This window comes from Cupressus sempervirens, chromosome 6 (assembly GCF_028749045.1).
Source record: "Cupressus sempervirens isolate cs-2001-9-10 chromosome 6, ASM2874904v1, whole genome shotgun sequence".
Taxonomy (NCBI): Eukaryota; Viridiplantae; Streptophyta; class Pinopsida; order Cupressales; family Cupressaceae; genus Cupressus; species Cupressus sempervirens.
The window spans coordinates 715695331-715713705 of NC_143123.1; the positions used below are offsets into that span (position 1 = coordinate 715695331).

Sequence of the window (18375 nt, forward strand, 5' to 3'; positions counted from 1 at the left end):
CTGATTGTAAAGCTTTTACCATATAGAAGTACAACTGGATTTAAAGCCAAACTAGTACGTTTTGGCTAGCCTTTGAGTTAGTTAAAATTTATCGGTATCACTGTTTCCAACTCTTGATTGAAGTGTAATTAGAGATTCACCTTGCCCATTATTCGCTTTATGAATAAATGGATCATTTTTTGAAAGTTAAGAAGAAAGGATAATAGTAACACCCTGTTTATAAATCTCTTAATTTCTTGCTTACCTTGAGTTGACCCAAGGAACGGTAAGAAGGGGGAGTCTTCCCTTTAAGGTAAGAGAGACCTTGTCTCACACACTGTGGCTAGTCATCCTATTTTGCGGTTGAATTTAACCAAAATTGTCGGTTGCAAAATATCCACCCAACAAATCCCAAGGATGATGTGCAAGTTGAGGAGGATGAATCACCTCTAGGATTGCTTGGGGTTCCATTAGATAAGGAACCTCAGCCTACCCTACAAGTGACTCAAAGATTGACTCTAATTTTGATTTAGATTCCAAGAGGATAGCCATATATTTGACATATACTATTTGCAAATACATTACTGATTTTGATTATTATGGAGATAACATTATGGAGTTGAGCTTCTATGTTATTGTTTACTATTTAATATTTTAGATGGACTTCTCTTTATTGTATGGATCATCCTGTCCTAAAAACAAAATAACAAAACATTTAGAAGATATCCCATCTCATTAGCACAATTTACAAGCCATTTTTCTTAACTAGATTTCTCAAGAGATTGTCGTCTTCCATGTTGTCAATTAGCCAATCCATGCTCTTTTGTCCAGGGCCAACTAGTCGATCTAGCGGACCAATGCCCTATCCAACCAAGATAGGTACTTGATCATTTAAGGTGGCCATCATCAGTCATACCTCTACCCATACGGGGTAAGCTAATATGTAAGTGACCAAGACTCCATACCTTCATCCATCCAGGACGGGTTACCAGATGAACACATAAACATCTTTCTCAAGTCATACCTCTACCCATACAGACTTGGAAAAACATACAAGTGACCTGGAATCCGTACCTCCATCCAACCGGGATGAGGTTATTAAAGAGGACAGGAATACAAAATGCTATGATCAAAGTCTTTCACCCTTCAGGACCAATCCGGGTCTAGGGTAGCTCACAAGAAATTACACAATCTGCCAAAGATTAAGCCAAGGTTCTCTGCAAGGTTTATCATAACCAATAGATCAGCACCCTTCCTTGGATTTCGGGCTATCAGCCAGGTGCAAGATCACCGAGCGAATTACACTATCCTATACCCCCTCTCAGATTTCGGGCATCCAACCAATTATAGGTACCTTCCTGAGAATCTTAGTTTTGTTGTGTTATCTTATAATGTATTGAAAATGATTAAGTCCTACCTAACTATGTCCAAGGCGTCTGCATGCTGGAGGTATCTCTTCACCTACCAGGCTGCCTACATACCCATATCCACAGGATCATGACCCTTGAACTACTCACTTTTAATATGTAGTTCTAGTTTCTAATTTGTTTTGATGTAATTGTTGTGGAGACGGAACCCTTTCAAGGTTTTATCCATCGCTAATTGTTCTTCGCCATCATACACCCACTCAAGCGAATCAAGTGGTATTCTTGAACATCTTCTATAACCATCTCTAGAGCTTGTTTTCATGTTGTTCTTTAAATATGTGCAAGGTTTACCTATGCATATCCGTTCTATTTTCTCAACTTGACAATTATTGTACCAGTTTTCTCTTAAGCTGTTAAGAATTTCTTAATAGTGTCTATCCCTCCTTTATAGGTCCAATACTCGTTGACAAGAGTCAATTTATTGGAATTGCTTTATCTTTCCAAAGAAAAAAACTTAAATGGGCAACTAAAGCACTAATCTAATTGCCTATTTTATTTAGACATACTTGTCAGTTTGTTGTAATACACTAGGGTGTAAATGCTAAACTATAAAGGTTTTAAATAATATTAAAACTATAACTATTCAGCTTTAGAACAGAATCACATTGTTTATAACCTCTCAAAAGTGTAACAACTGTGGCATAACCTGGAGAAGAGCTTTTAAACATAGTGGCACAACATACTACCCATTTTAAATTGCATGGTATAAGTACTAACTATCAGCTTTCAACAATGACATGAGATCTGATTATTCTGACCTTTTGGCAGTTACATAGAGAGGATTTATTCAGATATCAGAAGTGACAGTATAAAGACATTTCCATTTTCAAGTTTTGCCAACAGCTCAAGAAGGATAGCTCTGACAACTAGTTATCTAACTCCGTTCTATGATCTGCCCATATTATAGGAAAATATTCGGCATAAGTACAACAGATTGGGTGTTACTTTATTTACTAAATTGAACAGCTCCATAAAATGATACAGATGTGATTAACTAGTGAGCACAATTAAACCCATGTGATGATTTTTAGAGGAACACACTGCAATTCTTTTAATACTGCATAGGAACTTCAAGAGGATATTATAGAGATAAACATGTTTATTTCAAAATTATGATTTTTGGTAAACAGGCTTAGTGCATAGATAAGGCTTAATTTAGAAATCCCAATTCTCCAATTTCAACCCTCATACAGCTGCCATTCAATTTCTAAATTTTGGCATTTATATGAATGCATTTTTTAACAATGTCACCTGTCCCTTTTCTATCACCCAAAGAAATTGTGTACCCTATTAGATTTAAGACTTTGTCACCTAAATAAAAGTAATTCAACAGCCTAGAAAACATTGTGTTAAATCTGTAGCTTGTAATCCTACTGATCTGATAACAGATCGGTCTGATTTGTTCTTAGATGACATAGAGTAATCCAAATATCTTTACATTATCCTCTTAGGGATATCGGTGTCTATCCTTAGAATTAGTTTGGATTTAACTAAACTCATTTTGTGTTAAGTTAATTTTAAACTTATTGTTTCTTGGAAAAGTCGCCAACTTTTAGGATCAGTTAAAGAATGTTTTGGAAGGGACATGTCCCTTGAAAAGACATGTCCCTAGGTCTCTCTATTTATAATGGGTATGGTTGAAGTCTAAGAGTACACAATATACAAAATAGTCTGCTCCTTAATCAATACTGCCCATATACGATTTGCAGAAGAAAAGACAATTTTCAGAATTATATTTCTAATTCAATTCAAGACAATACTTTGAAGTTTTTCACAGCAAGACTTAAGGAGAAGAAGAAGGTTGAATCTAATCTTTGATTCAGTCATAGAATTTGCAGAAACTTTACATGGTATCAGAGCTTTGGTAGTCGAACCTAAGCTCTGCAAAATTCAGTAATTAGACTATATATATCTAACATCTATCTCATATCTTTAATGGCACATCTATCTCATATCTTTAATGGCATACACAATCAGACCCGAGGACATATTTGATGTGAAAGAATACTTTGATGCTTGGAAATTCAGAATCATGATGATTCTTGAAGAAAATGATGTAAAACAATTTGTTGATAGAGCATCCAAACAACCTAGTATTGAACCTCATAAAACTATATGAGTAAAAGAAATAGAAAAGCCATTCAGATCATTTTAGATGGAGTAAAGAATGATATTGTACCTATGCTAACAAAACATCAGACAGCATTTGATATGATGAAGGCATTACTAAATGCATATGAGGTCAACAATGCAACTAGAGTTCTTACACTGAAAAGGCAACTAAATCACATACAAATAAAGAAAGGAGAATCAATGAACCCTTATTTCCTAAGGGTTGTCGGCATTAGAGATGAACTATCAAGTATAGGAACAATTATTAGTGACACGAAACTAACACTGATGGCTATAGATGAATTAGTGTCAAAGATAAACTTCCTAACTTCAACAGACTTAAGAGGGATTGTCTTCAAGAAGAATCTAAAAAACTTTTAAAAAGAGGGAAACTGAAAACAGAAGATGAAGAACTTCATGTTCTTAATACAAACACCTATAAGGGCAAGAAGAAACATTTCAACAAGAAAAAGGGAAATCAAAAGAATGGCAAACCGAAGAAAGATCTATCCAAAATAAAGTGTTTCAGATGTGAAAAGTTTGGACACTATAGATCAAATTGTCCTGAGAATTCTAAACAAGCAGCGAACTGTACAAATGTCACTAGGGAAGAAAATAACTACGATCTCGAAAATCGTGTATTGTATTCGTCACTATCAAATGAAATCTCAAGTAAAGCATGGGTAATTGATAGTGGATCTTCTAGACATATAATAGGATACAGAGAAACACTAGACTCTATATCTGAAAAGGTTAATAACGAAGTCACCATTGGTGATAATTCAGCACATTCCATTGAAGAAATTGGAAATTGCACCTTGAAATTAAAATCAAGAAATTCTCTTCTTCTCAAAGGTGTACTCTACGTACCAGGAATAAAAAGAAATCTAATCTCAATTACAGCACTTGAAAATGATGGGCATAATGTTGCATTCGTGGAGGGTAAAGTAATAACCTGGGCAAAGAACTCCTCAATTAAGAAAGAGAAGTTAATTGGTCAAAGAAAAGGATATTTGTATGAATTAAATTCAGAATCTAGTTGACCTATTCAAGCCTTAATTCATCAAGCTGCAGTAATAAATGAAATATGGCATAGAAGATTAGGGCGTCTAAATTTTAAGACCTTATCAACTATGGAGAAGATGGTTACTGGTCTACCTAAACTAAATAAAGACCACTCAAGCATATGCAAAGGGTGCACTCTAGGTAAGAATACCAAAAGTCCATTTCGTGATAGCACTAGAAAAATAAATTATGTTTTCGAATTAATTCATTCAGATTTATGTGGACCTATGTCTGTTCCTTCTCTTGGAGGATTCTAGTACTATATTTTGTTCATAGATGACTTCTCTAGGAAAACATGGATTTACTTCTTAAAATGCAAAGAATCAGAAGAAATCCTAAAGAGATTTAAAGAATTCAAAACATTAACTGAAAACTTATCAGGACATAAAATTAAAACTCTTAGAACTGATAATGGAGGGGAATACACCTCAGATTTTTTTAAAGGTTTTGTAAAGAAACAGGAATTAAGCGGGAGTACACCATTCCTTATAATCCATAATAGAACGGGGTAGCAAAAAGAAAGAATAGAACAATTATAGAAGCTGCTAGAGCTATGATATTTGATCAAAATCTAAAATATTATCTTTGGGTAGAAGCCTCTTGTACTACTATCTATATTGAAAACAGAAGCCCTCACTCTTGCCTTAAAGATAAAACTCTTGAAGAAGTCTTTACTAAGGTTAAACCTAATATAAATCATCTTAGAATTTTTGGGTGCCCTGTATATATCCATGTTCCAAAAGAAAAGAGACCTAAGCTAGAACCCTCCAGGAGGAAAGCTATTTTTGTAGGGTATAATAAAACTTCTAAAGCATATAGGATTTTCATCTTGGACAGAAAAATATTGAACTTAGTAGGGATGTAATTTTTGAAGAAGATCTAACATTCAAAAGAGCCCTAAATTCTTAAAAACCTTCTCCTTTACCTAGTTCTGAAAGAAATCCTGAGTCTAAGTCTCAAAGGGAGAACATAGAAGAAATTGAAGATGAAATTCAAAATTCAAAGAAAAAATCACTTTGGGCCATTAAAACAGTCGAGGAAGCACAAGACTTTGTTGCACCTTCTGGAACAGTCAGCGAAAGTAAAAGACCTAAAAGATTTTCTAGTTATACAGCAAACATGAATGATTTGTTCAAACCAGAACCAACCAATCCTTCAAATGCTATTAAACATACAGCTTGGCAAGAAGCTATGACAAAAGAATACCAATCTATTATGAAGAATGATGTTTGGGAAATTGTTCCAAGACTTAAAGGAAAATTTGTTGTTTCTTCCAGTGGATATTTAAAATAAAGCATATTGCTGACAGTAGCATTGAGAAATATAAACCTAAATTTGTAGCCAGGGGGTTCTCTCAGAAAGAAGGGATTGATTATGAAGAAACCTTTGCTCCTGTTGCCAAATATATCTCTGTAAGAGCAATCCTAGCAATTGCAACATCGAAGGGATGGAAAGTACATCAAATGGATGTAAAAACAACATTCCTAAATGTAAAGATTATAGAAGTATATTTGGAGCAACCTAAAGGATTTGAAACTCATGATCTTAACATTTTTGTTTGCAAGCTCAAGAAAGCTCTCTATGGGCTTAAACAGGCTACAAGGGCTTGGTATGAAAGAATTGATAAGTATCTCACCAACTTAGGATTTTCCAAGAATGAAACCAATCCAAATTTATATTATAAAAGAGATAAAGATGATATGGTAATTTTGATACTATATGTTGATGATTTACTAATAACAAGTGATGATCATCTTATAGATCAATGCAAGAAAGATCTAATTAGAGAATTCAAGATGAACGACTTGGGACTCCTTCATTACTTCCTAGGACTGAAAGTATAGTAGAATTCTGACAATATCATACTTAATCAAGGGAAGTATACATCAGATATTTTGAAGAGATTTGGAATGTGGAATTGCAAGTCTATGTCTTCTCCTATGGAGACTAATCTACATAAACTTAAAGAAGCAATAGCAAAATCACCTTCCATAGATTCCACTCTCTATAGACAGATGATTGGGTCCCTTATGTACTTAGTAAATACAAGACATGATATTTGCTATGATGTTAATGCCTTAAGCCAGTTTATATGTGAGCCAAAGGAAATTCACCTAGTTGCAGTTAAACACATTATGAGATACAAGGCACTCTTAATTTTGGGCTCAAATATGAGAAAGTTGATTTAGATTTGCATGGATTCACCGACTCATATTAGGGTGGAAGTGTTAAAGACAGAAAAAGTAGTTCAGGATGTTTCAGTTTAGGATCAGTAATGATATCTTGGATAAGCAGAAAGCAGTCTTCAATAGCTCAAAGCTCCACAAAAGCTGAATACATTGTAGCAACAATGGCCTCTCAAGAAACAGTTTGGCTAAGGAGGTTACTTGTGGGATTATTTAGGCAAGCTATGAATCCTACAATTATTCATTGTCATAATAAGAGTTCTATCAAGCTTTTGATGAATCCAGTTTTTCATGATAGGAACAAGCATATTGAAATTCCTTACCATTATGCAAGAGATATGGTAGACAAGAATGCTGTAAAATTACAATACATTTGCACTGCAGATCAAACAACAAACAGACTCACCAAACCTCTATCTAGAGTCAAGATAGACCACTTCAAGAAAAGACTTGGTATGGTTGAATTGTAATCCATTTGTATTCTTTAAATTATTAATAAAATAATTTTATTGTTAGGCTATTGACTGTTATGGGTTCCACCATTTGTATTCATTATTTAAGAGGTGACGATCTCTGAGATAATGAACATTTGTATAAAAGACATTATGAGAGATGACGATCTCTTAGATAATGTGCTAAACAGTAGAGTTCTTCTGTAAAATTTAGATGAGTTCAAGATCATATTGTGATGTAGACATTGCTATGTCTATAAGTCACAATTTGGATAAAGGAAGAATTTTATTATTCTCCGAGGTTTATCCTGTGTTCTGGTTTATCTTAACTCATGATCATGTTGTGATATAGAAATAACAGTATCTATGAGTCGCAACTTGGGTAAATGAAGAACTTAATTATTTTTTAGATTTATCCTATATACTGTATTCTTTGCAATAGTGTTATCACTAGTAGCAGTGATTTGTCATATCACAGGTTTAGTAATATGACATTGTATCATGTGTTCTATGATACCACATGCTAAGAAGATTCAGATAGATATAGAGTATCAATTCTTGCTTGTTCATCTTTATTGATGTTGCTAGATATGATATCTCTCAGTATGATTATCAAGTTAAGTGGGAGCATTAAATCTGTAACTTGTAATTTTATTGATCTGATAACAAATCGGTCTAAACTGTTCTTAGATGACATAGAGTAATCCAAATATCTTTACATTATCCTATTAGGGATATTGGCATCTATCCCTAGGATTAGTTTGGATTTAACTAAACTCATGTTGTGTTAAGTTAATTTTAAACTTATTGTTTCTTGGAAAAAATTTCGACTTCTAGAATTAGTTAAAGAACGTTTTGGAAGGGACATGTCCCTTGAAAGGACATGTCCCTAGGTCTCTCTAATTATAATGGGTATGGTTGAAGTCTAAGACATACAAAATAGTCTGCTCCTTAGTCAATACTGCGCATATACGATTTGCAGAAGAAAAGACATTTTTCAGAATTATATTTCTAATTCAATTCAAAACAACACTTTGAAGTTATTCACAGCAAGCCTTAAGGAGAAGAAGAAGAAGGTGGAATCTAATCTCTGATTCAGTCATAGAATTTCCAGAAACTTTACATATTGAACAGTCATAAATATTCGAAACAGCAGCATCTCCATTAAAACACCATTCACAGGTAATACATACTGTACAATAGGGTACATGCAGGATACAAGAGGTGGTTTAGCCACCAACTCCCAAATTTTCATTAGGGTGTGACTACTAAATTAGGTCTTAGAAAATGATAAAATTTATAGTGAGCATATCCACAATCTAACAAAACATCTTGTAATCAGGAGTCAAAATGGACTTAAAATTAGATCTGAGAACCCTCTCATGAGAGGAATTAAAATAGAAATACCTTTGCACTTGTTTAGTTGCTTTACCCACACAAACAATCAATAGACCTGTTGCCATAGGATCCAGCGTTCCTGCATGCCCAACCTGCAAGTGTTCAAATTTTCAGACACCAACAGCGTGGTAGAGCTCATTAAAGAGCAGTAAAAACAACTACCCCAATCATAATTATTAAGATCCTGTATCAGTTACTTACTTTCTCTACTTTGACCAAGCGACGCAACTTTCCACAGACAGTAAATGAAGTCCACCCTGTTCCAACGACATTTGCAAAAGAACTTGTCACAATAATTCAAAATTTAAAAATGGCTAAACTCATTACAAAACAAATTATCAGGGACGTGTGTTTATGAAATAACCAGGATTAGAGATTCATAATATTTCAGATTGCAATTCAAATTATCTTTTGGGTACCTGCATGTCCTCAATGATTGCCAATTATAAATGTTGGTATATTGAAAATCCAAAACAACTATTGGACCAAGAACAGACAAAGATTAATTGTGTCAGAGTCGCTCCACAAATGCTACTGTTAGCTCAATGTCATGCCCCCTTTCAAAAATAAAAACAATAATAGTTTAAGCCCACTTGTTCCGTTATCAGAAAAGGCCACTTTAATATTAGTTTAACAGTGGCTTTCATACCTTGTTTAGACTTTAAGTTAAAAACAGGCCCTTGAATGTAATTTAGAAGTATTTTTAGGTAGTTTGAGGGAAAATGCAAAATAAATTAAAAACTAAAATAATTTGAGGGCCCAAGGAAAAGATCCTATAAAATCGAGGTCAAGGCTCATAATTGATCATAATTGCTCATCTTCTTTATCTTCAATGCATAAATTACAAGTATTTTCAAGGATGACATCTTTGGTATAGAAGATTGATTAGTTAGAATCAGACAAGAAAATCATCTGAAATTTTGAATTGTCCCAAAGGATATTATGATTTTCTTTACTCAAAGTCCTGCTCTTGGGCTTAGATTGAACAAGCCAAAGACCTTACTACAATCTCCTAACAGCTAAGTTGTCGATTCAGGTTAGGGGACAGATTCAGTTTTGGGGTTCGGGCAAAAAAAAATTGTATTTGGGTTTGTGGGTGGGTTTGTGAGTGTGTGTGTGTGTATATATATATATATACAAAAAAAAAGGGAAACCCGCAAGTCCTCTTGGGTTCATTGTGGGTCCTCCCAGGTTCTTTGTGGGTCCTCCTGGATTCACCATGGGTTAGCCGTGGGTCCGGGTTCGCTACAGGTCAAAACCCGGTAACTAAGCCTAACAGTCCTGGCATGATGAGCTAATTAATTATAAAGGATGCAGCATGGATAGGATGCAAGGCAAGCATCCCACTAATCAAGCTGCGTGTGGATGTCTAACTATTGCCACCAAAGCCAAGGGGATCAAAGTACCACTCTTGGGCTTAGAACAAGATGAAGAGCACATAGGCAATACTAAGAGAGTGGCTAAATCCGTATTACAGATTTTAACTTTTTAAAAGTTATAAACACATAAGACACGAAATGAGAACCTACAAAGATATGAACATCATATTTCTTGTGGAAACCCCTTTTGGGTAAAAAACCATAGCATATGAAGCTTTAATTATAAAAGATGGGCACTGGCCCAGTTTACAAAAGAGAGCACCAACTTGGAACAGTTGATGCTCCGACCCCAATTAGAGCACCAACTCAATAAATATACAGTATTTTGAAACAGGTCCTAGATTTTGAAAACCACAGCAACAGCAATTCAATTTAAAATAACATTCTCAGCATTATACTCAGTAACTCTCACAACTCGACAGATACATTGCTCTTCATACCCTGCTCTTTCTCTACCACAAACTCTGAAATACACAACCACACAACATGCAAACACTACAATGTGATAAAATACGAAGCTACCGATCAAGACCTCATCAGCTGATGCAGGAGCATCCTTGGGTTGTTCGCAACCTTGCATCACCCAAAAATATTTCCTTTTAGATTTGTTCCTACTTTCCAGTTTCAATAATTTAGTACCGATCCTTTGAGTTGGATCGTTTTTTGTTGTGAACCTCAGTATATAATCTAGACACCATTGTTTATCTATGTTTAGATTCACACCTCATTTGGATACTTTTGCAACAGAGATATTCTGGACTCTTGTTTGGTTTTGTGCATTCTTCTAGTTCTAATGGTCAATTGATTTTTCATTTTTCTAATTTCACAAAGTTATTTCCTGAAAAGCGAAGCTTGGTAGCTCATATCAATGTTCCTGGATCTATGGCCAACATCTCTCTTGGATCACCATTCATGTTTTATCAAATTGAGGGAGAGTTTAAGACCTTACCTATATTGTTGTATTACGTTTTCTTATTCTTGGAAATGTTATTGATTGGGCTGATATATATGTTGCAAAGACTATGTATTCTGGCAGTTGATTTTTTTTTGAGAGGGAAGAGATTTAGAGTTGTAAGAGTAACCTCTCGAAGATTAGATCTAGGGTAGGACCTGAATTTCTGTTGTAAATGGGGCATGTATGACTTCAATGCTATTTGCATGTTACAAGCCAACTTGATGTAAAGCTTTGATTCTGTGAAAATGCTAAGATCTATAGTGGCATGTTGATCATCTATTTTGTATCTAGAGTTATTAATTTTGTTGTGTCGACTCATGCTACATGGCTTGGACCATAGTTTGCAGACTCGGACTCCAAGAGTACTCGGCATGCCTAAAATTTTCAACTTGGCATATATATACTTAACAAAAACTCAAGGAAAACTTGGAAAGTACTAAAATTTAAAATCTCTTAAAGATGTCGTCGGTAGAAATTGTGTATCGACCGATGGGTCCCTTCGGAAAAGAAATTTTGCATCGGCCGACGGGTCCCTTCGGAAAAAGTCTTGTTATGTAGCCGACGGGTAAATAGTTTGTCGCGGGCATAATGTATCTGGCCGACGGACTCCTTCGGGAAAGTTCTTCGGAAAGTATTTATAACCCCTTCGGGAAGCATTACCAGGATATCTTACCATCGAAGTATAATGTACTGTGGGCATATGCGAATAATAATAAAGAGTTTTGCTGGTTGCTGTGCATGTTCGTATTCTTTGTCTGTGTGAGTTTCTTAATTAATCTATGCGGTAAACATTTGGCACCGTTGCCCGATGGACCTGGTACACAGGCAGGCGGATATGAATTAAATGCCGAATCAATGAACAAAGATAGGAGTAAGCTGAAGGAAAAAGATGACATACGCATTGCGCAGGAAAATTTAATTCTGGCTCAACAGACAGAGCATCGAAGGAGATTTCAAAAAATTGCCGACGGAAACAAAAGCGCAGAAGGATTGTTGAAGGAGACTTGACAACGGCTTGAGTTGGTGGAAGAAGCGAGGGAGGAGTTTCTGAACCTGCATACGCCACGAGAAGAGAATCTTGACGGAAGGAGATCGACTTGCACGGCTCGGAGTGCCGAGGGAGCACGAGCGTGGAGTGACCTCTTCATCCGAGATATACTTCCGGAACGAACAGCTTCGGTTGACGAACCCTCTTCTTCACCAAATAGCGCGGAAGTCGAAAACAGCGCGGGTGTTGAAAACAGCGCGGAAGCCGAAAACAACGCAGGTGTAGAAAACAGCGCGGGTGTGCGGAACAGCGCGGGTGTTCACAACAGCGCGGGTGTGCAGAACAGCACGGGTGTTCAAAACAGCACAGGAGCTCAAAACAGCGCAAGTACACAACAAAACCCCCAACATATAGTGATAATGGCAGGTCCGAAGGAAAAATTGCCTAAATTTGATGGTGATGAAGCAGCTGATCCCATTCGACATTGTAAAACATGTGAAACGATCTGGAGGGCAAATGGCATAACAGATACAAACGAATGGATCCGACAATTTCCTGCTACCCTACGGGGTGTTGCGATTGATTGGTTTACTAATGCTGATCCACAAAAATTAAATAGTTGGGACAACATTAAGAAGGAGTTCATTGCAGAATTTCAACTTTTGCGTGATGATAATGAAATTGTAGCCAAGATATTCAATACCAAGCAAAAGAAGAATGAAACAGTACGGGTCTTTGCTAGGAGATTGAAGGACTTAATTAGTAAAATGGAGAATAAACTGGTAGATGGGCTCCAGAAAAGATGGTTCATTGAAGGCCTTCACCCGAAGCTGCAGAAAAAGATGAAGATCGTGCCACCATCGACATACATTGAAGCGTACAATCGGGCAATGAACCTCGAAAGTGACCAGAAGACAAAGAAGAAAAAAAAGACCAGCTCATCAGATTCAGATGATGATGACCCTTCAGGAGAAGATAGCAACGACGATGACAAGGGCAGCAACAAGAAGGTCCGTGCCCTCCAGAAGGACATGATGCTGATGATGAAGGAATTCAAAAACATGAACAAGGAGACTAAGGGTAATGATCTATGGTGCACGGAGTGTAAGAAAGAAGGCCATATGAAGGGATCCTGCCCGAAAGATCAATTTTGTGAAATCTACCAAATCCTCGGACACTCGGTAAAGGAATGCCCTTTCAATTTAAAAACAAGGACACCGCAGCAAGTGTTCCTATCACAAGAGGCATCCCCGTCAGGAGGGAACGGGAACACCAGTACGGAAGGTGCCACATCAGGCGAATACAAAAACAACCGGCGCGATCCAAACAACAACAGCAATAACAACAATGGTGGCAACAACAACAATGGAGGAAGGAGTCGAATTCAGTACGATGCGAATGGTCGGCCAATTGTTCAATGCCGCGCATGCAATCTGTGGGGTCACTTCGCCCGAGAGTGCACAACGACGAACACACCGAAGTTGCTATGCCGATGGTGTGGACCTGGAGATCATGATGATACTAAGTGCCCGAAGTCCGGAGTAAACTTGATTACCGTAGGGACAGACGAAGAAGTTCTGGCAATCACTCGAAAGCAGGCGAAGCTATACCCTGACCCAGTGGAAGAAAAAAAGAGACTGGAGGAAGCAAGGGCAGAGATCCAAAAAGCAACACAGGCAGAAACGGCACACTTGAAGGACCCGCCAAGTACCTCAGTCCGGAACTGTGCAGAACAGAACATTGTACGGCAAATATTGCAAGCTGAGATACCTGTCAGGATAAATGATCTGTTACTCACTATGCCTCAACTCCGTACGACCCTCACAAATATAGTCCCAAGTGCTAATCAACCTGTAGAGCAAGACAACGAGAAACAGGGGGGTACAAGTGCAGAAGATCCGATGTTGTTAGCTCTTTCCTTTGGACGCTATCCGGCGGTTGTTGAAATGGGCATTCTCGGGACTGTGCTAACGGACACGATCATCGACGGAGGATCTGGTGTCAATGTGCTACCAGAGGATACTTGGAAAAAGTTGGGACAGCCAATATTATGGCCACCTACCTTCCAGCTGCTAACGGCCAATCAACATGGAATCAAGTCATTGGGAATACTCACAGCGCAACCAGTAACAGTCGGAACACAACCATTCCTGTTGGACTTCGTTGTGATTCCTCTTAGGCGGAAGGGGTACAATGCTATTTTGGGTCGAGGGTGGCTGATACAAGCAAAAGCAAAGCACGATTGGAAGAAAAATACTTTATCACTCGAAAGCAAAGGCCGGAAGTATGTCATCGATCTACACACTCAGATGGTTGGCGAAGAAGCTCTATCATCGAATTCCGAAGGAGAAGATGATGAGAGGAGGCAAAGTATGGAACCCGATCAGGAGGGAGTCCTACGATTGGAAGGAGATGACGATCTGGATTCAGTAAATGGTCTTTACCACTGGCAGATAGAGGATTATGAGCTCTTTCCAAGTTGTAATATGCTAAAGATCGACGAAGGTAAGAAGGAAGAAGGAAATGAATGTCCGAAGAAACACAGCGAAGCCGAAGGAGGAAATGAATGTCCGAAGGAACACAGAGAAGCCGACGGAGGAAATGAATGTCTGAAGGAACATGGACAAGCCGAAGGAGGAAATGAATGTTCAAAGCAACACAGAGAAGTCGAAGAAGGAAATGCAAGTATGACTGAAGCTGAAGGACAAAACATACAGTACGAACCCAAAAGAAGGAAAGATTCTACTGTATGATTGCGCAGGAAGAAAGTATTACGTCGGACCACAAATATAGCAGAAAGGTAATGGCAGCAAGGAAGGCACACGATACGGTCTCCACAGGAAACAAAGCAGAAGGGTCTAATAAAAGTTGCAGCAGTACGGAGTGGACGTGTTATTGGCGGCTAGAAGGGGCAACTGATGGAGTCCATGCTACGGAGCTTCAGGAACAAACTGGGCGGTATGGAGATGACACAGAACAGGCGTAGCAGGTTTCAACTCGGACAGTGGGTGTTGAAGTACGACGATCGAAATGAGATCAAACCAGGCAAGTTCAAGGTTAAGTGGGTCAGACCATATCAGATTCGAGAAGTAGGGGACAATGGAGCAATCAAATTATGAACTTTGGATGGACACAAAGTGCCTCAGGCGGTGAATGGGTCGAAGTTGAAGATATATCACGAGCGGAAGACTTCTGCGTCAGAAAGTGGCCTTCGGGAGACCCCTTCGTCATTGCAAACCGTCGGTGACGACGGTCGAAGGGTAAACTGACTTTGCTTTTCTGCCTTACAAAAAAATTATTTAAAAAAAAAAAAAATTTAAAATTATTATAAAAAAAAAAAGAAAGAAAAAAAGTAAAGTACCGTACGGTTTCTGGAAAGCATTGTACGGTTTCTAGGAAGCGTCGTACGGTTTCTGGGAAGTACCGTACGGGTTCTGGAAAGTACCGTACGGTCCCATAATTGCAGGAGAAGCACCGTACGGGTTTCCATATCTGATGTAGGGTGTACGGTTTTTGTAGTACGATTTTTGCAGTACAGTTTTTTAAGACAAGCCTCAGAAGATTAACGTACGGTTTCTAGAGCCAAAATTTGTTAATTTTCATTGTACGAATTTTTCAAGACTGGGTGGGATATTGTAGTACGGCTTTTTCAAGAAGATTGGAATCCAAATTGTGTCAAGTTGGCAGCCGTACGGATTTCATCACAAAAGGGTCAAGTTACCATATGCACCTTGCAGGGCACTGTACGGCTTGTTAAAACACCAACCATACTGAAGGCTTCTAGCATTTCAACCGTACGGTTTCCTTCTGAAGAGTAGGGTACAAATTATTGAATGCAAGGTCTTCCAGGTTAAGGTACGGAGTTCACCAGTAAGCAAGGTGGTATACCATGATGCATTGAAAATACCACCGTACGGATTTGGGGAAGCACACTGTGGTACGGCATTGTGATCTTCTGATGGTACGATTTTTTTTTGTGAAATTTGATTTTCCTTCCAACTTTTCCAGCATACGGATTTCTCATTCCAAAGGTTGCAATTCACCGTACGTATTTGAAAGAATTCTTCACTGTATGGATTGGGGAGACCATTAGGGAAAGACAAAGATATAATTAATGGAGTCTGCAGGTAAACGGCAATGGAAAAAACAATTAGCACAGTCTAAAGATGTGGGAAGAATGAGCATGGCAGGTACAGGTAACCAGAATGAAGGCTCAAGCAGCAGCAAGGAGAAGCGTAAGACTACAGCACCTGCAGCAGCTGAAGTCACACCACAGACTATCCAATTTGAGGGATTAAATGGAACGGATTGCCGAAAATGGTGGCATGAAACCCCTGATGACCATCTAATTAAAGCAAGCATCAGAAGAGCGCAGGTTGAATGGGCCATTCAGATGCCGATTTTTTGCATTCGAGATTATGAAGGGTATCTGCGTACCATGACTGAGACATATGGCAGAGCTTCTCGCAGGAGCACATTTCAGTATTTGGGACGGAACTTAGTGGTATCATTCAAAGCAACAGATTTCACACGGGTTTTTGGCATTCCAGGGCAGCAGGGCAGAAAGATTCAACTAAAGAAAATTCCAAAGGATGGAAAGCTATTTCTAATCAAATTAGTATGTGGAGATTTGACTGAAGCAAAACAGGCGGCATTAGCCGAGACATCGAAGGGAAGGGGTTTAAAGAAAACTAACATTCCGGAAGGGCCATGGCGGTGTCTGATGGACTTGGTCAAAAGCAGGCTCACGGGATCCTCTAGGGCATCGGATATCACATTTCCGCAGGTGTCCATGATGAATGGCATAATGACTGGGAAAGTGTATGATTGGGTGTCTGTGCTAGCTAAACGAATGCATGAATTCATGACTCTCCAGCACAAGACCTTCTATATGCCCCATTACGCCATTGGTCTATTCCTTCACGCCGTAGCACGGATGATTCCAACGGAGGAGTTAGAGGCAACGCCTGGACCACTGGCTCCAGGAGAACCTCCTATCATGCAATAGAAGCACTTGGACATAATCTCTAGGCAAAAGGGTTCAGCAGGTCAAAAGAGGCCTCAGATGGACATAGTAGATGATACTGACAGTAGCCGACAGGAGACATCTGAGCAGGACAGTGTGGAGGAAGAAGGGGAGGGCGAGGATGATGAAGAGGTTCAGATTGTCACGGCTACCCCCTTGCTATTTTCGCGTACTACAGTTCCTATGACTTCCGAGTTGTTACCCCGAGGTCTACACATGGCTCACATTCCAAGGTTTTGACAAACTCGGGGACCGATATTGATGACTGGAGGATCCCACCAGGCAGTCACACTAGTCGCACCATGGCAACACGGGGTACGGCCTTCTCCTGTCCGACCGAGGGCAGGATTTGCGGTTGGCTTTGCCCACCTGACTGCACCCGTCAATCGAGAGACTTCTTCAGCTCCTGAAGCACTTCTGGTAGCAGCACCCGTGGCACCTGCCATAAGTCAGCCAGCAGCAGTTGTTACCGTAGCACAGTCAGCAGAAGCTCAGGCACTTCCAATAGAGAACGTAACAGACGGAGGAGTGCAGGAGCGTATGGACCCAGCGCAACCCGAACAACCAAGGTCATGGATAGAGCCAGTGTTTTTTTGAGGCAACAGTTCAGACTCGTCCCTGACAAGTGTGGCCCATCCATTCAGTCCCCCAGCTATTCCGGACTAGCACCTGTACCAGAGCCTCGGTCTCAAGAGGAGGGAATGCCACATGCCGTGATTGCGCCGACAGCAGAGGCGGCGGCACCGGATGTGGGCATGGCTCCCGTTGATGAGGACAATAGTGATGCCGAATGGTCATTCGAGGACTTCGCCAAGGAGGATTACGGGTCGGATGAGGACAGGTGCAGGGACTACCTCAGGACTATGAAGTCTGCATTGAAGAAGGGGCATGATGTGGTGATTCAAGCTCTCACTCGGTGAAGGGAGTGGCATTTGATCCGAGCGTATATTAGTGGGATTTGTCCTAAGCGATTTCAAACTTGTTTTGTGGATAGAGGTTGGCCGGCAGTTGAGACACCAGAGATGTTGGCAGATTGGGCCACTGAGCCAGAGTTGGGACCGACTGACACTCCGATGATGAAGTTGGCACATGAGATCGTGGGGCTGTACAAAGAAGTTTACTATGAGCGGCAGCGCGCGGAGGCGGATAGGGCAGCAGACAGTGTTGCAGCTTAGAAATCTCTAGCAGTTGAAAGAGAGGCAAGAGAAAAGTTAGCCACTGATTTGGCCGACAAGCAGGCAGCATGCGCAGCAGAGCGGGCAAAACTATTGAAGGACATGGCAGCAGTGGTACAGGAGAAGGACGCGGCTATCCAGGATAAAAATGCGGCAGAGCATGAGTTGCAGTTGGCCAAGAGGCAGGCTATGGATGTTGCGCTTCTACTGAAGGAGGTTATAGAGGTTAATTC

At 39.3% G+C, this 18375-nt stretch overlaps 1 protein-coding gene across 1 annotated transcript in view; it reads right to left on the bottom strand.

The window, feature by feature from the left end:
- The window catches only part of LOC149554289 (Pseudouridine synthase family protein), a 137084-nt gene that overhangs the window by 77329 nt on the left and 41380 nt on the right, over nucleotides 1-18375 (bottom strand). Inside the window, exons 2-3 of the mRNA XM_089789502.1 lie at nucleotides 8821-8876; nucleotides 8629-8711 (exon numbers count right to left, since the gene is read on the bottom strand). Coding sequence (XP_089645628.1) covers nucleotides 8629-8711; nucleotides 8821-8876 — 139 coding nt within the window. The remainder of the gene's footprint in view (nucleotides 1-8628; nucleotides 8712-8820; nucleotides 8877-18375) is intronic.